This window comes from Gobius niger (assembly GCF_951799975.1).
Source record: "Gobius niger genome assembly, chromosome: 2".
NCBI classification, from domain to species: Eukaryota; Metazoa; Chordata; class Actinopteri; order Gobiiformes; family Gobiidae; genus Gobius; species Gobius niger.
The window spans coordinates 24,183,980-24,203,405 of NC_136853.1; the positions used below are offsets into that span (position 1 = coordinate 24,183,980).

A 19,426-nucleotide genomic window follows, 5' to 3' on the forward strand; every position below is an offset into this window, starting at 1 on the left:
CTTTGGTTGAGTCTGACCATTATGAAATTCCTGTGGCCAAATAAATCAAGCTGGAAATTCAAGGGGAGGTCCCTGAATCTATCATGACACATTATCTCTGCCACAATTGATAACGTTAAATATGTGGGGTAAAATTCTCCCTTTCTCCCTTTGTTGGATGTGTGGAAAGTGCTGAGTGCCCTGACAGTGCTATGCCCCATGATTTAGATACATGTTCACACAGCGCCGGGGACTCTGCACCAGGAGCACAGCCAATTCAAATATAGCACAGACTCCTGGAAAAACGTTTCCTTGAAATAGATGATAAATGGCAGCCCTACAAGCATCAGCAGGCCACATGGCAGAACAAATGCACACAGGTTTTCCAAGGCCACACAGCCACCACTGCTCAACTTCTAATCATATTTTTGTCAACCACCTTCCCCTCCCTACTTATCTGCTGACCTGCAGCAAAAAATAAATAAATGTATAAAGATACAGGCTACAAATGGCCTCATGTTGCGGGGTCAGTTCAGTGGCCCAGGAAGCTCACTGAACAAACAATGATATAACCCTGTTTGAACAGTGGGAGAACCATAGTGTGCAACACTACCTTTCTCAGAACTGTTAGCTTTCTTTATTCAATCACTCCCAGGCTTTATTAGTTTACGGCGCTAAATTCTGTTAAACACAAGTTCATCTGAATGTACTCGTGTCTGCTGCGGTCATGATCCTATTGCAACACAAAGTATTTTGTTTTTTATCACAGCGGGAATTCCCTTATCAATCCAACTACAATAAATGTACGGTGAGAACATGACTGTAATAAAACATTCAATCATAACACACATAACCACATCCGAAACGTCTCATTATCTTTCTGTTGTTTTTTATATGTGAAAGTACATCGGTCAACGAATATTTCCAAAGGTGATTTCATGTGGAAAACTCCCGGCTCTGAGTTTGTATATGTTGTCCTAACTCTCTAAAAATGTCACATGATAGGAGTGATAGAAGAGGAATGCCAAAAGGTTGTCCCTGGTGCACTTACTACCCCCGTCCTGATGGAGGAGATAAGGTTTCTTCATGTGAGGACTCACTGCTGCTCCTCAGCTCTGCAGGTCATTGGAGGCCCTTTATTTATACACTCACACACTTACACACACATAGATACATTTATTTATATATATGAGGGATGGGCCGAGATCAAATGCCACAAGATTTTTTGGTTTTATCTATTCACCTGGTCCCGGTGAGGAGATGAATATGGTCGATTTTTCCTTTTATTTTATGGCGCTGCTTCCATTATGCTCATTGTAGACGGCTTAGGTACTTAAAGGAATATTTAGTTAACAGTTACCACCAATATATTGGTTTCCACTTTGAAATAGATTTTCATTACAGTGAAACTGTTCAGTAAATATTTCATCTTTATTTATTTTTTACAAAAAATAAATCAAAGTCTCATCTCGTGAACCCAGTCTCGTGTCTCGTATAAATATATATATACCCTACCTAGTTCCTAGAACTGCAGTTTTCTGGACTGAGATGTATTTACCGCTCCTCCAGTTTGGGGGTCACTGCCCCAAGTGCTCCGATAACCATGGGCACCACTGATACCTTCACCCTCCAGGCCTTCTCCAGCTCTTCTCTGAGCCCCTGGTATTTCTCTAGTTTCTCATGTTTCTTTTGGAGATGTTTCCACTTTGACCTTGGGGTTTCCAGCCCATGCTCTGCACAGATGTTCCTGTACACTATACCAGCCACTATGTTATGGCGCTCCATGTAAGCTTTCCCTACAGCATCTTACACCCTGCAGTTATGTAAAGCTGGATTGTCTCATTGGCCTCTTTGCACAGTCTACACCTGGGGTCTTGTCTGGTGTGATAGATCTGAGCCTCTATTGCTCTGGTGCTCCAGGCCTGCTCCTGTGCAGCCATGATGAACCTCTGTGATGTCCTTCAGTCCATCTAATAAACTTAATAGTCTCAGCATCACAGTAATAATAACAATAAGATCACAGATGACGATAGCCACTGTCCCACCACTCCGAGCTGCTTCCATCATGGCACAGATTCAGACTTCTCTTTGCCATGATTTTGCCAATGTGTATAGGAATTCTTTTGTGCCCTGTGCCATCAGGAGCTGAATAAGCTGTAACCCTCAATGCTCAGGCCATTCCTTTTCTTTTGATGAGGTGAATCTGCTTTTTTTAAATTATATAATTCACTTTTTTTTATAATTAACTGTACTTCAATAAATGTGTGAACAAGCCAAAGGCAAATGTCTGCCATCACTGTGTCCATGGTAAACAATAGTTTGTCTATTCTATTGTCTTCATCTATAGGATTTCTTGTCCTTGGGCAACTACTGCACACAATGAAACGAATTACAAATCGGACGCCAAACAAGGTCTGCCTCAGGTGCTGAGGAACCAGAGCACCTTGATGGAACAAAATACATAAGACTTACTGAAAAAAATATGTTTTTGGGGGAGTTTTTTTTTTTTATTGCATTTCAGATGACCAAGGGTTGAACAAGAAGCAACACACAAAACATCAGCAAAACATCGCCATCTGCTGAGGGGGCTGCGCCATAACACTTTAGTAATCTGTATGGTTTATAACAAAGGTCTCTCAACAACAATTATTAACAACTGTACTACCCACGACATCTTTTTTTTTTGTCATTTTTTTGTAGTTTTAAATGATGGAGTATGATTTAATCTGGTGTGCCTATGATGTAATATCCACGCATTATTTTTGCAATTTGATACAAATTAGTAACAAACATACATTCACATACAGCACCAATATGAAACAGCTATACTAAATCTTTGGTTCTTTTATTACTTATTACAGTTCTCCTTATTTCCTTTACACACAGCTACTTAAATCCAGTGCACGTGCATAAGTGTTGATGAGGCTTAACTTAATGTGACAACGAAGCCAAAGGTATAAGACAATTAAGACCGTTTTTTTCTGTTTTCAAACTTTCTGTAGTCGGCTGGTCTAATCTTCATCTCTGCAAATTCAATTGAATGTTCATGGCCCTTCCAGTGGAACCAGTTTATGCCCTGTTAAAACAGAAAACGTGTCAGTCTCCAGTTTATTGAGATCAACATATTGCCTCACATTAACACTTGCCTTACTGTGACTGCCATCACCATATTTTCCCATGAGGTTGACTCGATGGCAGTTTTTATACCAAAAAGCCCCTTTATAGGACAAGGCACAATTTGTGACAGCAATGTCGTTATCATTGTCATAAGTAGAAAAGGGTCTTCCTTGGTGGTATATCATTGAGTCACCTGGCCAAGACACACATTACATTTATCTGTGCATAACAAAGATCATTTTGTCAGATTAAGACCACATACCTGCTGTTCCACTGTATGCACCAATGTAGACTTTGTATCTGGTTCTTGGCTCTGCAACAGTGAACTTGTCATACTGTGCATAGGCTGACTCCCCATTGTCTCTCAGATCCACACGGAGCTCGTAATGTCCAGAAGATGTAATTTTATGCAAGTTGAAGAGGCCTGATGTAGGTTCAAAATGTAGAAGGTGTATAGACTTAGAGAAGTGAGTTGGAGCAATTTGAGTCTGAAAAGCAATATTCTTACCAAGCCAAAACTCATTATTCATGTTGCCAAAGCCTGCTGTGTAGTTCTTCCAGTTTCTGAAGAACTCCAACTCTCCACTCTGGCGTCTCAGAAAAACCTGGCCAGTCAGTCATATTAATAACAATAACAGGTGACTTCAGTGAAGTTACTTCCTTTATTATGTTTCTGCACTCACAAGCCATCCACCCGCATCAGTGGTCATGTCGCAGTAGACCTGAAGAGGCTGGCTCTCCTCCCCTCCCACATGGATGGTATAAAGTCCAGAGCTGGTCTCTCCATTAAGGAATATCTGAGCACAGTCCTTAGGGAATCGGTGCTGCTGCCCAACTAAAAGCACAAATGAACCTGTCAAGTATTAAACTTAAAAACACAGTTGGACAACATGTGTGAGCGGGGCACTGCCGAGTATAAATGTGAGAGCTGGTGTGTTTCTTACTGGTGCTTAAGATAGTGATTACAGCTCGACTCTTTTGGTTCCCAGCAATGGCCAGCAGTTTTACAGTGTACTCAGTGGAGCCTGTCAGCTCATCCATGTTGTAGGACATGGCTGTGGGGCTTAGCACTACTTCCTGCAGGGATAAACACGACTTTAGACTAATATCAATCAATGCATATTAACTTAGAATGACACATACCCTGACGGTACCGCCAGCTGTAGAGAAAGACAGAGTGTAGCCAGTGACGGCCGCCTGAGGAGGCCTCCAGGTCAGAGTGGCACTGTCACTTTGGACGTTAGAGACAGTCAAGTCACGAGGGGGGTCCACATCTGAAACCACTCCAGTATCAATATTGATTCAAATGTTTTACTTTTCACAGAGCTTTGAACAAACTATTTATGTAAAAGCATTTTATGAGATTAAACATAAATAGTCTTCCCACCTGTGATGAATTCGGTGATGGCAGACTCACTTTTCTGAGCCTCTTTAACAGCATGAAGTGCCACAGTGTAGTGTGTGGCTGGAGCCAGAGAGCCCATCTGTAACTCCACTGTGTTTCCAGGGACATGCTCCACCACTGGGCGTGCTGTACATTTGGAGTAGTTGTTTCAGTCATTTAGTAGAAAAGTACAGTGTAATGCATAAACTACTTACTTGTATCAGCTCGGTACGTAACCACATATCCATCCACTGCGGCCTCAGAGGGCTGCCACTGCAACACTGCAGAGATGTCAGTGACATTGACTGCAGTGAGACGCCCCGGTCTGTCCAATGCTGTGAACAGACACTAGACTTTACAACCCACAACCATAACTTACAATGAAATGAGCCTGCACACAAGAGAAGCAGAACTTTAGTGAAGAAAGACTCAAACCAGTGGTCACAGTGTCTGTGCTGGAGTCACTCTCCTCGAGTCCCTTCACAGCATTCACTGTCACTTGGTAGGTTTTGCCAGGATTCATATTGGGAAGTAAAGCCTCGAGCACACTGCCATCTACTGTCACCATCAGTGGGCTTCCTTTGGGGAAGAGAGAGTTGTCTATTGGACACACATAAGCCGTATTTGAGCATAAGAGTGATGAGACACTTGTACCTCCTTCAAATGGCACATAGGTGATGCGATAATTATCGACCGCAGTCTGAGGCTTGGACCAGTGAACAATGGCTGAAGAGTCAGTCACATCAGAGAAGTGAAGTTCCTGTGGAGTGCCCAGACCTAACAATTGTACAAAAGTATTTCAGAATCAAACTCTTAAGTTAAAGTAAACCAACTTGTACTTTTTAAAAGATTGTTTGGATGAATGAAAGAAGCTTTGGGAGAGGAGCAAAAGGATTTGTGCAGTTCAAGTTCAAGGCATTGAGATCAGGTTACAGTAAGAGATATTAGAGACTGTGTTGGTAATGAAAATACCTGTTTGAGCAGTTCCAGTGATACCCTGGGATCGCCAGCCCAACTTAATTCCATATAGTTCAATCTCATACTCTGTTCCACCCATAAGTCCTTTTAAAACGAAGGTTCGTTCATTTCCATGAACACTGTACTCTTGTGGGTGTGCCGTTCTTTTACTGTCTCTTAGTTTGATGAGGAATCTGTCAAACAGGTCCTCATCTGCCGCCCAAGACAAACGGAAACTGTCGGCTGTGACATCTGACACGAAGAGATGCTCCACCTCGGGTTCAGCCTCTGCTCGAGAAAGACACAGTGTTGGTATACATCTGTGCTGTCGGAAAGAGGATTTTTGTGCAGACACATTGTAAGGAGAGAGTTGGTTTGTTGATCATCTTTTGGAAGCCATGCTCACAAGTACAAAAAGAATGGGTTAGGGGGAAAAATTAAACCAGTCAGTTATGTTTTCTTAAAGAACAGTTTTCAGGCATTCAGTGCATTCTCAGAGAAAACACAATGTTAAAAGTATTGTTAACAAATATTTCGTGCTAATTTTGTAAATCAGGGGTCCCGAATCTCTGAGAACCGTGGGCTGTCTGGTACCGGGCCGCCGTGGAAAATAAAAATAAACAAAGACAAAGATTACTACCCCATGTTTTACACACTCATGTACAAAAGGGCCTTCATGAAAAGGTGTCAGTATGTTGTTCATGCATCTGACATGAAAATCTGCAGAAAGTTTTCATGTCAACCCCTCCCCACACGTACGTGCACATACACGCACAGGTGCACACACACACACACACATTTCAAGCCTAGTACTGGTCTTTAGGAGTAAATGGTTTCAGGACCACTGGTGTACATTAATTTAGTTATTAATTAAGAAAATATGCTTGCACATATTTTGCCTGTTTGTGAAAAATAGGCTTGTTAGTAAAGGTCTGGTCGAAGTCCATAAGAGCAACTTTCAAAGATTGTGTTAAGTATTAAATGCACCAAAGCTGCACCATTATTACATCCAACCCAAAGACCCCAAAGAGTCCATGGCAAATACCTGTCGCAGCCACTGTGGTGAGAGGTCGAGAGAGGAGGCCGGACTGGGACACTCCGGTCAGCCGGACCTCATAGCCTATGCCCGTGATGAGGCCAGAGACGTCCAGGTGACTGTGGTCGCCTGGGATGGTGTACTCCTGAGGCTCCAGCAGCCAGCCTGAGTCTGTCACTACTATGATAAAATGGCTGAACCCTCCACTAGAGGGGGTAACATCTCCCTGTTGCTGCTGTACTTTGACTTCCCAGGACACACGGAAACCATAGGGGGTTATGTTGGTAATAGTCAAGTTTTCCACTTTAGGCAAAGAAGCTAAAGGGTTTCATCCCAGAAACAGAGAGCACAGATAAGAAGGGAGGCCAATATATGCATTACCTTATTCATGAGAGCAATGGTTGCAAAAGCAATTGTGTAAGTCAATGGTAAGGAATTAATATGTGTTGATAACCTACTTAACAAACCATAACATTTTAAAACGTTATCACCTCTAAATAGAATATAAAACTCTGTTTATATGTTGAATAAAATACATAGTACCTGTTGTGGCCTGTGATAACACAGAGTTAGTATGGCGCCCATGAGAAATACCGTACAATTCAATATCATAGTCAGTAGCATCCATCAGGTTAGACAGGGTGATATTACGGGCATCTCCAGGCAGAGTAAACTCCAGTGCATCAGACTGCCTCTCAGAGTCACTGACCCGTATAACAAAGCCATCAAAATGGCCTGACAGTGTATTCCAGGACAAGCTCAGGTTTTGTGGACTCACTGAAGCAGCAGCTATGGTCCCCAACTGTGGGATGTCCTCTGAACAAAAAAGACAAAGTTTCAGTAACATTGCTTTATCTGTACTGTTTGTATTCTGTCAGCACATGCAGCAGAGTAGAGTGATTTCTATACCTGTGGTAGCCACAGTATATAGGGGATGTATAGACTGGCCATTGCTGCTTGTGTAAAGCTTAATATCATAGCTTGTGCTTGCCTTAAGCCCAGTCATGACTGTGGTGCGTATGTCACCAGGCAGGACACGTCCCATCGCCTGAGTGGGCACGGCAGACTCTCTGACTTCAACGATAAAGTTATCAAAAGACCTCTCCCGTGTCTGCCACGAAAGAGTGAATCGGTCTGAGGTAATATTAGAGACAACAAGCTTGGAAAAATCAGGCTCTTCAGCTTCAAGGAGAGAGATAATGTTCAACATATTAATTTTGTGCAAACTAGCTTTGGAAAAGGGCCTAAATGACATGACACTAACATTGGAAAACGAGTTAAAATACCTGTTGATGCAACAATACTGGTGGCAGTGGTTCGTGATCCCTTGTACGCCCCATAGAGGTAGCCTATGTAGTCAGTGCTGGGCCGAAGCCCTTTGATGTCAAGGGACTGTACATGTAGGGATATGTTATATTCCTGAGGCTTTGTGACCCAATCAGAATCAATAATTTCCAGCGTAAAACCATCAAACTTCCCTTCAGAGCCATTCCAGTGCAGTGTAAAACTCTCGGAGGTTATGTTAGATACATATAGTTTGCCGACCACAGGTTCACGCACTAAAGAGAAGAAAGATAACATTTTATCCTTAGAAAACTGTAACAGCTGCTTATAATTGTGTGTGAAATTCAAAACTCACTTGTCAACATCCACAGAAAACATGAGACAGTACAATAAGCTTTGTACTGTAAGATGTGCAATCTTCACTATGCTTGCTAGCAGATATAGATTATATGCAAATACATGCAGAGTGGAGAAATAGGAGCTTAGGTGCAAATAAAGGTGGTGATAGTTTGATCATGTTTAAAACATGAACACTGTAATATCATTACAGCTCACACAAACTGTGAACACCAACACAGAGGGCAAACATGTTAATACAAATGGCCACCAAGGATGGATGGATGAAATGGCAGCACAGTCATGGTGATGCTGAATGATGGGTGAAGATATTGGTTTGCTTTTGCAATCATTGCAGCTATAACTCCAGTCTCGATGGAACAGGGAGTCGAAATAGGACATCATGCATTTATGGCCTAATATGAAGGATGGAATGGGTGAACTCTAGGCCTGTATCAATAAGACGTCATCTCTCAGACAGAAACAGTGGCTGGAGGGTATGAATACCAATGGCATGTTGGTAAAGATGAAGAGGTATTAATTATTGTATTAAAGTTATTACTTTTTTCTTTTCTCATGCAGAATGGTTGAGACGCATAACAGTAGTTAATAGTGAGAACAAAAAAAGACAAAAATGATTAGGGGAGAAAGAAAATGATGCATTCTATGTGTAAAAAATCTTGGACCGTGTACCTGTGGCGGCATCAGTGTAAACAGGTTCAAGGAAAGAACCCTGGTACATGCCATACAGTCCAACCGTGTAGCTGGTGTTGGGAGTCAGGCCAGACAGGACTAGCATGAAAGCATCTCCAGACAGAGTGAGGTTCTGGCTCTCTACTAAGTTGTCCAAGTTGGTCACCTCTATGACAAAGCTGTCAAAATCCCCACCCATGGGACCCCAGGATGCAGTGAGGCTGTCCCACGTAATGTCAGAGATGGTGAGATTTAGCACCATAGAATTCTGTTCTTCTGGTAAATGGACAAAAAAGTGTCAACACAGCAATACGTGCAACATCATTTTGAATGCTGGTAAATACAGAGGCATTCGAAGTTTGCCCAGAGTGATCATTCTAGTCTATGTACCTTTAGGAGGAAGTATACTCAGGGGTAAAGAAGTTTTCCCTTGTACCACCCCTTCTAATGGGAAGTCATTCTGTTTTATAAGTTTGTCTTTTGTCACTTTTCCTGGCAGTGTGTTGTGAGACGACGGATCTGTTAGATTAGCAATAAGTTCCTCCATAATAGAGTTGTCAGGCTCAGCGCCAGAGCCCATGACAGCAGAGTCAGTGGTGGAGGGTCTGTCAGAGTCCAGGAGACTATGGTATCGGACTGTTCCATTATCCCGATTGTACTGTGGGGTTGTAGATATGGGGGCATCTTTAATTGTCAGTGAAAGTACATCAGAGGAGGTGGATCTGCGTGCTAAAATGTTAAAGTGCATGTTATTTAAAGTTGACAGAGAAAAACACTGTGGAAATATGATAGAATATATCAAATTATTACAAAATTACATTGGCTCACGATGTAAAATAAGTGGGTTGTAAGGGTGTGCATAAAGAGCAAAACCATATCTACATAATTTTGGAGGGTTTTCATTATTTTCTGTTTCATTTCAAGCTATATTAAAACCACACTGAGTCACATTTCATACCATAAATGTGATAAAATACAACCATTAACTGTATTTACAAAGGTTTTATATTATTATTGTCGCTTCCATGTGTAGATCGAATTGTGGTGACACTATGAGCAGAAAGAATACGATCAGCTGACGGCCTGAACGTTCTGCATGACCAGGTTATTCCATCAATGGATTTCTTCTTCCCTGATGGCACAGGGATATTCCAAGATGACAATGCCATCGGACTCACATTGTGAATGAGAGAGACGTCACTGTCACACATGGATTGGCCGCCGTAGAGTCCAGATCTTAACCTCATTGAGAGTCTTTGGGATCTGCTGGTCTCAATCTTTCATCATCAAATAATCAATCAAATATCAATGCAACACTGCATTGTTTGAAAAAAAAAAAATGGCTTGAGTTTTCTCTCTATAGGTCACTGTGTTCAGAATAAATACTAAATGCATCTACAATGAGACTCAACAGGCGTATGCAGAAATGTGGAAAATGTTTGGGGAGCTAAGTGTTTTTCAACGAAACTCATAATCCCTATTTATTACGTCAGATATCCTACTGGAAAATATACACTGATGACATTTTTTTTCATTTGAAGAGGCTCGGAAACACAGTTCAAAGAATATCTCAGCTTCACGAATGCCATCTGTCCTTTGTATTTACTATTGAGTGGGACGCACATAAAATGAACGTTCGTGACATCCTTGTTTACAGAGTAGCCAATGAACTTCACTCCAGCTTGAACAGAAAGAGCACTGATCGAATCTCCATGCTGCACGGTAAATCTTCTCATCCAGTACCTTTGAGGAGGAGCGTGCCAATCTCTCAGTTTAATCGCATGCGCCGCATCTGCAGTTCAGACTCTTTCGACGCTTTCGACAAAGAGGAGACAAACACTAGAGCACACACCAGATTTACAGCCACCTCTCAGAAAGAGTGTCTGACTCTTCATCATTGAAATAATAAACAAGTGGAAACTAGACTGAATTATGTTATTCAATACTCACCACTGGCGAAAGAGATTGAAAAAGTGCTCTACGTTGGGATTTTTGGAAGAGAATCCTGAATTTATCTGGACTTTAGTCTGCTGGGACACATGTGTGAATGTGGCTATCCTGCATATACCGGAAAGTTCCACAGTGTGGCTTTAACAGTATTATAAAACCCACAATGAATGATAATTTCTACTAAAAAAGACTCATTTACTCTTTAATTCACTAACTAATAATCTTTTCGACTGTTGGCGCTGTAAATGTCTGGGGCTGAACTTGCTCACTCACCTGCGGACTCCGTCACAGTGGCTGGTGTGCTCTTCTTGTGTCCTCGCTCTGCAGTGAGAGTAAAAGTGTAGGTGGTCCCAGCTGTGAGGTTGGGTACAGTGTACTGGGTGGCTGTGGTAGCCAGGTCAAATTCCTCAGATCGACCATCTTCAGACACATACACCAGTTTGTATCCAGACACCTTGGCCTGAGGTTTGTGCCACGTCAGAGAGACTGATGTCTCAGTGGAGCCTGATTTCTCCAAGCTTGTAGGAGGATCCAGGTCTGGAAGACGGTCAATACACCAGAGCAAGTAGAAATGAGCACCAATAGGATGGTTCTGATTGAACTTATAATGACCCCTAAAGAAAATTCAACTGCTATTTCTCACCCGTGTCTGCATTAGTTGTAGCAGGAAGACTTTCCCTCTCATTCTTCACAGCGCTGACTCCAATACCGTACTCTGTTCCGGGTAATAACCCTGAGCAAATGGTGAGGTGGCTTCAGTAGAAAATCTATGTGTAATCTAAAGGTTACCATGACAACTAGTGGTCAGACTACGAAACTGCAGTTGTTTTTGTTTCTGTAAAGTTCATAATACTAAAAATATACATGTAGGCCTATAGTAAAACAGTAAAAGGCATAAATATAAGTCTAGAAATACATGGTTATACAGTTGTTATTGTCTTGGTTGTCTTTCCATGACCTTAGTTGATAAGCGCGGTAACAGATGCATTATGGGTCAGATTGAACCTGCTGATAGTACAGACACACGCACAACCCCATACTTACCAGTTATTGTGGCTGTTGTAGTGTCACCAGGCCCTTGTGGGAACAACTCTTCCCCATGTTCAGCTCCTGAGATGGGGCTGTACTTCACCCGGTAGTTTCCTACATGAGCCTCACTGTTGAGCCACTGCACAGTGATGCTACTGTCAGACTGTGATACAGCTTGAAGATCTTTCGGTGCATCCAAAGCTAATGTAAACATATACATACATATAGTTAATGACCGCAGTTACATTGGCTGTATTGTCCTGTAGTACCTGTTGTAAATATTGCAGTCACAGGTTCACTCCTGCTGTCTCCTGCAGTAGAAACGAGGGATACTTTGTACTCAGTGTCTGACCTCAGAGCTTCGATGCTGCTCTGGTGGTCTGGAGGGAAAATCTCAATGCTAGTTTTGTCTAAAGGCTCAGAGGTCGGTGAATAGGTCATGATGACTCTGCTTGTGGGAGACATCGTCTGAGACCAACTGATGAGAGCCGAGGACCCCGTTATATCCTTCACCTGCAGGTGCTGAGGCCCCTGTATCTCTGAGAAGGATCACAAATGCTGATTTATTTTTAATTATTCTGGTATAGTAAGAAACATCAACCTTTTACTCAGTAAGATGTCTTTATAATTAAAATGGCAGAGAGCTACTTATTATTTGAAGACACCCGTGTAAGTACGTATTACGAGTACTAGTACTGTATATTGTTGAACGACTCCAAAAGGGCCAAAAAATATGCTCTGTCAAGATTTTCCAACAGTCTACCATAAATCGCCTCATGTATTTTCTGCATGCTGTAACTCACTTGTGGTCACTCTTCTGGAAGTCTGGGGTCCTCTTGTATTGTTCTTAATGATGTTTACTGACACTTCATACTCCTGACCTGGCCCAAGACCTGTCTGGACAAACTGGGTTTGCGACGGTGGAACAGTATTCACAATCTGTCCATTTTCTTCTTTCTGTACAAGGAAACAAACAGTCACCAATTTAATTTGAACATAATATTTGAAACACAAAAAAGCACTTCTTTACATAATGTACATTTACAAACCGTATTACGGAAGTATATCTCCCAGCCATCAAAAGGACTTTCTAGCTTGTTCCATTTTATTTCAACTGAAGTATCTCTTATTGATGTGAATTTCAAACCCTCCGGCTGAGGCAGAACTAAAGGCCCATAGAAAAAGAAGGAAGTTATCACTGACACTTTGCAAAAAAGCCAGTCATTGTTCAGGTCATTTGCACGTACGTGTAGCCACCCGGGCACTGACTGGCACACTCTTCCTGTTGCTTAACACAGCATAAACATGGATGAGATACTCGATGCCTGGCTCTAGTTCCTTAACAGTGGCCGCAGTTTGGTCACCAGGAACTCTGAACTCCTGGCGCAGGCCTCCTGAACTAGTGGACGACACAAGGTACTCTGTCACCAGCATGTCATTGGCCCAGGAGAGGTCCACAGACTCCTGAGTAACCTCTCCCACAGTGAGGTCCTTGGGTGAAGAGACTGGAGAAACAGAGAGAAAATATGTTTAAAATAAAATTTTAAATCTTAGGATAGCACAAAAAAAACATGGCCAATTCTTAAAAAAGACATTTATTTTGGCGCTGAAATACAGTATGTTTCTTACCTTCTAAGCAATCATCTCCAGTATATCCCTCCTCACAGAGGCACAGACCGTCTACACACTGACCATTGTTGTTGCAGTTGTTGAGGCAGCTTCTAGAGGCACAGCTTTCCCCTTCATATCCATCTTCACAGGCACATCGCCCTTTGATGCAGCGCCCCCTGTTGTTGCAGTTATCAGGGCAGGCAAGCCGAGAGCAGTCGTCACCAAAATATCCTTCTTTACACTTGCATGTGCCTTCAACGCAGTAGCCTCTTTTCATGCAGTCATTGGGACAAGCTCTCTGACTGCAGTCGTCTCCTGTGAAGCCTTCTTCACAGACACACTGTCCATCGATGCAGCGGCCTCTGTGTTTACAGTGGTTGGGACAGCTCATCTGACTGCAGTCTTCTCCACTAAAACCAGCATGACACCTGCAACGACCCTTGATGCAGGTGCCCCTGCTGAAGCAGTTTGAAGGGCATATTCTGATGCTACAGTCTTCTCCTGTAAAGCCCTCATGACAGACACACTGTCCATTTACACAGCGCCCCCTGTGGTGACAGCTGCTGGGGCAGGACAGCTCAGCACAGTCCTCGCCCTGAAAACCTACATCACATGCACATTGTCCATTTATGCACTGCCCCCGGCTGTTGCAGTTGTTGACACAGGCTAACTGACTGCAATCTTCTCCTTGGTAGCCCACATCACAGATACAGACACCATTGAAGCAGGAGCCTCGGCCGCTGCAGTCGTTTAAACAAGTGAGCAGAGAGCAGTCTTCTCCACTGTATCCAGCTGTGCACACACACTTGCCCTGCACGCAGAAACCATTCCCATGGCAGTTATTGACACACGTGCGCACCCTACAGTCCACTCCTGAGTAGCCCTCGTCACAGACGCAGGTACCATTTACACAACGCCCATGACCCAAGCAGTTACTGGGACATTTGACTTCAGAGCAATCCAACCCACTCCAGGACGGCTCACAAATACAGCCTCCATCCACACAGACGCCACGGCCAAAGCAGTTGTTCAGACATTTTGTCTGCGAGCAGTCTTCACCATAGAAGCCATCAGAGCAGACACACAGGCCTCCCACACACTGTCCATGTGCCCCACAGTCCACGGGACAGGCCTCTACAGAGCAGTCTTCTCCTGAAAACCCTTCATGGCACTCACAACTTCCTTGTACGCAGCTGCCCTTCCCTCTGCAGTTTTGGGGACATTCAGACTGGTTGCAGTTTGGTCCTTTCCAGCCAGGCTCACACACACAACTACACTGTTCAGCACTGAAGTTCCCATGGCCATTACAGTACGGTTTGGTTCCCACGTCACCTTGGAGAAAGACAAATAGTAACATGTATTTATTCATTATTGTTATCATTGTTATTATTCTTTCATATGATTATTATCATTGATAACATCTCTATACAAAGCTCACATGCTACAGCAATACTTGAAACCCCTGCGTGCTCGGATAACTGTGACCTACCTGTCCCATGTGCATTGCAGCCTGAAGAGTCACCGCTGCATTTCTGCTTTAAAGCTGACACTTGTCCCTCGAGCATCTCTAAGCGGCTCAGGAGGTCTTTCAGGGCAGGCAGGTCCTCAGCACAACCACAGGCCTTTCGAGGGATGTGGATGCGGTGAGTAAAGACTATCTGGTTCTCCTCATTGACTGCGTGCTCTGTGATGTGACCGTCTGACGCGGCATCTTTAGGAAACATCTGTGAGCTGTCTGGAGCATCCAGGTCCACAGTGCAGAGGGCACTGGCAGGCACATTGATGGTATAAACATGGTTGAAAACCACAGACTGGTTTGTAATTGGGAGGCTAATGTTATGTTCCCTCGAAGACAACACAGTCTGCCTTCGATGCCTCAAGATTTTCTTCACCAGCTCAGCTTCAGACGATACCAGAAAAATAGTCAAAAGTATCCAACCTGGAAGTTTTTCTATACCCATTCTCGTTATTCTAGGAAATGATCCTCTGATGATTAACACTCTGTGAAAAAAGAGAACAGAAACTAATTCCATATCATGCCAAATATTTATAATATAAGTGTGAATAGTCATGGATCAGCCCTTTAGTTGTAAATTTACAACAGTCTTTTTGTACAGCTTTACAAATATCATCATGACAATTCCAGGTGAAGTGAGTTATAAATGTCCGCAGATCAGACGGACCGGCTATAATTCATTGGAGTGATGTGGAACTAATGAAAGGCTCTTCCTTACTGTGGGAACGTCTGGAAGGATTAGCCTTTACTGCGTTTCCAAAGCACACGAGTAAGTATGTAGAAGTCAAAACCAAAATAGAGTGTTTCCAAGGAACCATTGGCTAAAATCTGAGTTATTGTGGTCGGACTTATAACAAGATTGTACAAGTCTAAATGACAGGGTTTAATACATAAATAAAACATAAACCACGACTACAAGACACAAAATATCAATCTAATAAAGGCTGAAGAAATCCCCCTTTTGGGGGTTAAAAAGTCATAAATATAATAGTAAATTTGACAATGTAATTCATCAATTCAAGTGAGAATGGATGGAATTATTAGTGAAACTCAATTCAAGCTGAAAACTATGAATTTTAGTTTTATGCATGTCTCATATTTATACTTGTCTCTTAAATAATGGGATCAAACTGACCCGAAACAACAAATGAAGTATCATTCGATGCATTTAAAACAAATACTGTCAAACATCGTCATGTACATGACATATTTCTTTGAAAGCAGAAGGAGAAACAAAACACATTCCATCCGTCTTTCGTTTTTTCGAGCCCTGAACTTTGACCCTAACTCTGACCTGACCATTTTAGAGTCATATTTCTCAAACTAAATGTTTTTGATGCCAGTGTCAGACAGCTCAAGTTTCACAAGTTCTTGCACATCTGGAAAGTAAAGGCATAAAAGCATCGTTTGAAGGGTCATAAATAGAGCTGAGTACCGTTAAAGCTACAACCAGCATCGGGAAATAAGGAACCAGAGAGTAAATTTATACGCCTGGTGGATCCTGAGACGGCACTGGAGAAAGTTACTAGGTTGTTTCAGCTCCAATAAATGATGGATGATTATGTTATGTGTGAAGACAAACAATTATCACTGAACTAGTGGTTTGGGAAATATAAGAATGATACCGACCCCTTGTCATAAACCTACAAATAGTTCAGGTATTTACAATCATATTTACTTTATGATGCAAAAAATATATATTTAAGTTGAGTACTCTCTGTATAAAATCACTGGCCAACATGACAAACTCACCTCTGTTTATTAATAGCTGAAGCGAGGTTGGGCTGGGACACACCACTTGCATTATGGGGCATGGGAAAATCATTTGGACAGAAAATTGAAATAAATATAACTTCACTAAGCTGAAATCCAGAATCCCTGAATACTCTCCCCAAACGCTGGCAATAGGAAAGGGAACTTTCCTGCTCGGAAAAGTGAAACTCGGGTCTTGATGGACGACATCTGTTTTGTTTGGTAAAAGAAAAAAGGCACTTGTACCACACAATGGCTCAGCTCCCCGTCATGCTTTAGTGACAGTAATTGTACTACCTCATGCATTATGTGACGGTTAATTCCATTTCTCATTTTGCCAGCTGTGAGTGTCTCACATTATGAGGACAATGCAGTACAACATGTCTGGACTCTATAACAAAAAACATATGGGCAGAACATAGGACCGCCTTATTGCTATATGTTATATGTATATGTAGAGCCAGAGCATTATGGACATTAGTGTGAATATGGAACACATGACCTTTAACAGGACCTTTTTGGATCAGTGTTTTGTGCAGCAGACACAACAGTATTACAGTACCACACACACACACACGCACGCACGCGCGCGCACGCACGCACGCACGCACGCACGCACGCACGCACACACACACACACACACACACACACACACACACACACACACACACACGCACGCACGCACACTCACAGCACATTAGTTCTTTGAGAAGTGAATTTCGTCTCAACTTAAATCCTCTTCTGTGCAGCCTTTGCATTGACCTGCTTTAAAACCCCAACTGGAGTTACTTCAGCCACATAATTGAGCGCATCGCACTGCAGATTTGCACAGCAGCCTGTCATCACCTTAGATCTCAGGATGAGTAGCTAATTTTCTCAGACTAAGGACGAAGTTACAGCATACACAAAGAATGTAACAGGAGAAAGAAAGAAAAACAATCTGGAAAAGGCCACAAAGGCCAGTTCAGTTTGAGAAATACATAAATGACATGCACATAAAACTTATAGCATTTTGTTCCCCATTAAGCTATAAATAAAATAGATGTCTTACCCCTTTAGGTCTCTGAAGATTTAAGAAAATGTGTCAGATTGGCACGAGGAAAGGAAGTGCAGCTCTGCTTTCCTGTATCTAGCTCTTCACAAGGTGACAGCTGCTTATCTGTTCCTTCACAGCTCAGGCTGAGCTCGTGCGACTCCAGACTCCACACTGCAGAGAGGGAGAGAGAGAGTGTGAAGGAGAGTTTTGGGTCAAACCCCCAGTGTTTAAACTCCAACCCTCACACAATCGACCATCCCCTACACAGCAGCTGAATGATGCACGACTGGCCTCTTGCCTTGAGCTGCTAGTGTTCCTGAGAGTCATGACAGAAACAGTTTTTGGAGAGAGCTAATGGGAATGAGACGAAAGACTCAGAATGAAGTCTGATTTTTGCATGACTCAAAATCACTGTGAATTACTAAAACTAAACAGTACAATTAACTTGTATAAAACCCTACATTCATATAACCAGGAAGTCCCACTGACCAGGGCATACAGTAGGAACCAAGACATTCAATACAGGCAAAACTGCCATTCCTCCAGTTTGAGGGTTTCTGCTCCAAGGGCTCCAAAGACCAGGGGCACCACTGATGCCTGGAGAAGAGCTGGAGAAGGTCTGGAGGGTGACTCCAGGCCTTCTCCAGCTCTTCTTCTGCTCTGGCTTCTCTCCTGATGTTGCAATCACTTGGTATTGCTATGTCAAGAACAGCTTTCCTCTCTTTGTCCATCACCAAATCTGATATGTAAATAAAACAATGCTGAGTTATGAATGCATAAATGACTCTGCTGCTGATCCATCTTGCTTTGCACATCAGTAAATACTTGATAAATGAGCCCCTTTGTTCATTTGCAAACAAACGGAAAAAGAATGCAAAAAACAGTGACAGTAAAATTCAGCTTTTTTAAACCCAGAAAAAACTCTGTTCTCTTCGAAACACAATGTACTTTGGCAAAATACTTACTGCGCGGACGTCGAAGCACTCCTGAGGTGTCATTACGCCTTATAGTACCTCTATTTCTCCCCTTAGAAAATCAACATGCTTAATTTTGTGTAACTAGACTTGGATCGTGTAAGTACTCATGTAACCGTATTTAAAAAGGGGAAACGTGGAAGAGCTTGGTCGCTTCTAACTTCACCCCCGTTTGGCCCATAGAGGAGAGGATGAGAGGCTAAATGCTAACAACATGTTTGGTCTTTTTGCGTAACTGAGGTCATGCACAAAGACCAGACAGTTACACATCAACTCGTCTAAGCTCAGGTAAGAACACATCTCAGTGTGGAAAAACAGTGGCCTATTACTTTAAGTTTCTGTTATATTACTTTAACTGGTTAATTAACAATGGCAAAGAGCAATTAGATACATAAACAAAGTTTAAAATCAATACTTTATGGACGAACAGAACCTAAACTAGAATGATATGGCGGCTCAGTTCAGTCCTCTGCTGCTGTGGACTGTTCTTCGTCCTTTTGTGTTTAAACTTGCAGCCGTGCCTTCTTTTGCAAATGAATATCGATACTTTTACCTGGTATCAAATCTTAAAAAGTAGCTGTTTGGCATAGATATATCGATACTATGGTATCGATCTGGCCGTCACTAGGTTAGACCATAAGCCAAGTCACTTTTATTGCAGTTCCAACCTTGCAACGATCCAGTTAAACAAAGCGATGTGGCGATACTTGGGTTCACTTACAGTGGATGAACTTCATGGGTGGCCATTTCAAAACAACAGCATGAAACCAGC

The 19,426-nt window shown here is 42.5% G+C and overlaps 1 protein-coding gene across 1 annotated transcript; it reads right to left on the reverse strand.

The window, feature by feature from the left end:
- Window positions 1-2,655: 2,655 nt before the first annotated feature.
- Window positions 2,656-17,963, reverse strand: LOC306959232 (tenascin-like). Its single transcript, XM_079551288.1, has 28 exons — window positions 17,696-17,963; window positions 14,866-15,377; window positions 13,395-14,708; window positions 13,013-13,270; window positions 12,815-12,930; window positions 12,569-12,722; window positions 12,035-12,304; window positions 11,781-11,966; window positions 11,380-11,469; window positions 11,010-11,273; window positions 9,177-9,515; window positions 8,787-9,062; window positions 7,760-8,032; window positions 7,383-7,655; window positions 7,017-7,289; window positions 6,483-6,791; window positions 5,453-5,725; window positions 5,135-5,257; window positions 4,916-5,059; window positions 4,696-4,815; window positions 4,484-4,627; window positions 4,240-4,370; window positions 4,041-4,173; window positions 3,780-3,931; window positions 3,605-3,701; window positions 3,359-3,520; window positions 3,126-3,289; window positions 2,656-3,055 (listed from the first exon to the last, which is right to left on the reverse strand). Exons 2-28 carry the CDS (start codon window positions 15,335-15,337, stop codon window positions 2,945-2,947), a joined length of 6,621 nt encoding a protein of 2,206 aa, XP_079407414.1. The 5' UTR covers window positions 15,338-15,377; window positions 17,696-17,963; the 3' UTR covers window positions 2,656-2,944.
- Window positions 17,964-19,426: the final 1,463 nt, after the last annotated feature.

Excerpts from the sequence above, each read along its gene's own strand:
- LOC306959232 (XM_079551288.1), bottom strand. The coding sequence starts at position 15,337 with ATGGGTATAGAAAAACTTCCAGGTTGGATACTTTTGACTATTTTTCTG. Across the intron at positions 4,174-4,239 it reads CAGCTGGCGGTACCGTCAGG|GAAGTAGTGCTAAGCCCCAC; the intron begins GTATGTGTCATT and ends TTATCCCTGCAG. Across the intron at positions 3,290-3,358 it reads TGCATACAGTGGAACAGCAG|GTGACTCAATGATATACCAC; the intron begins GTATGTGGTCTT and ends TGTCTTGGCCAG.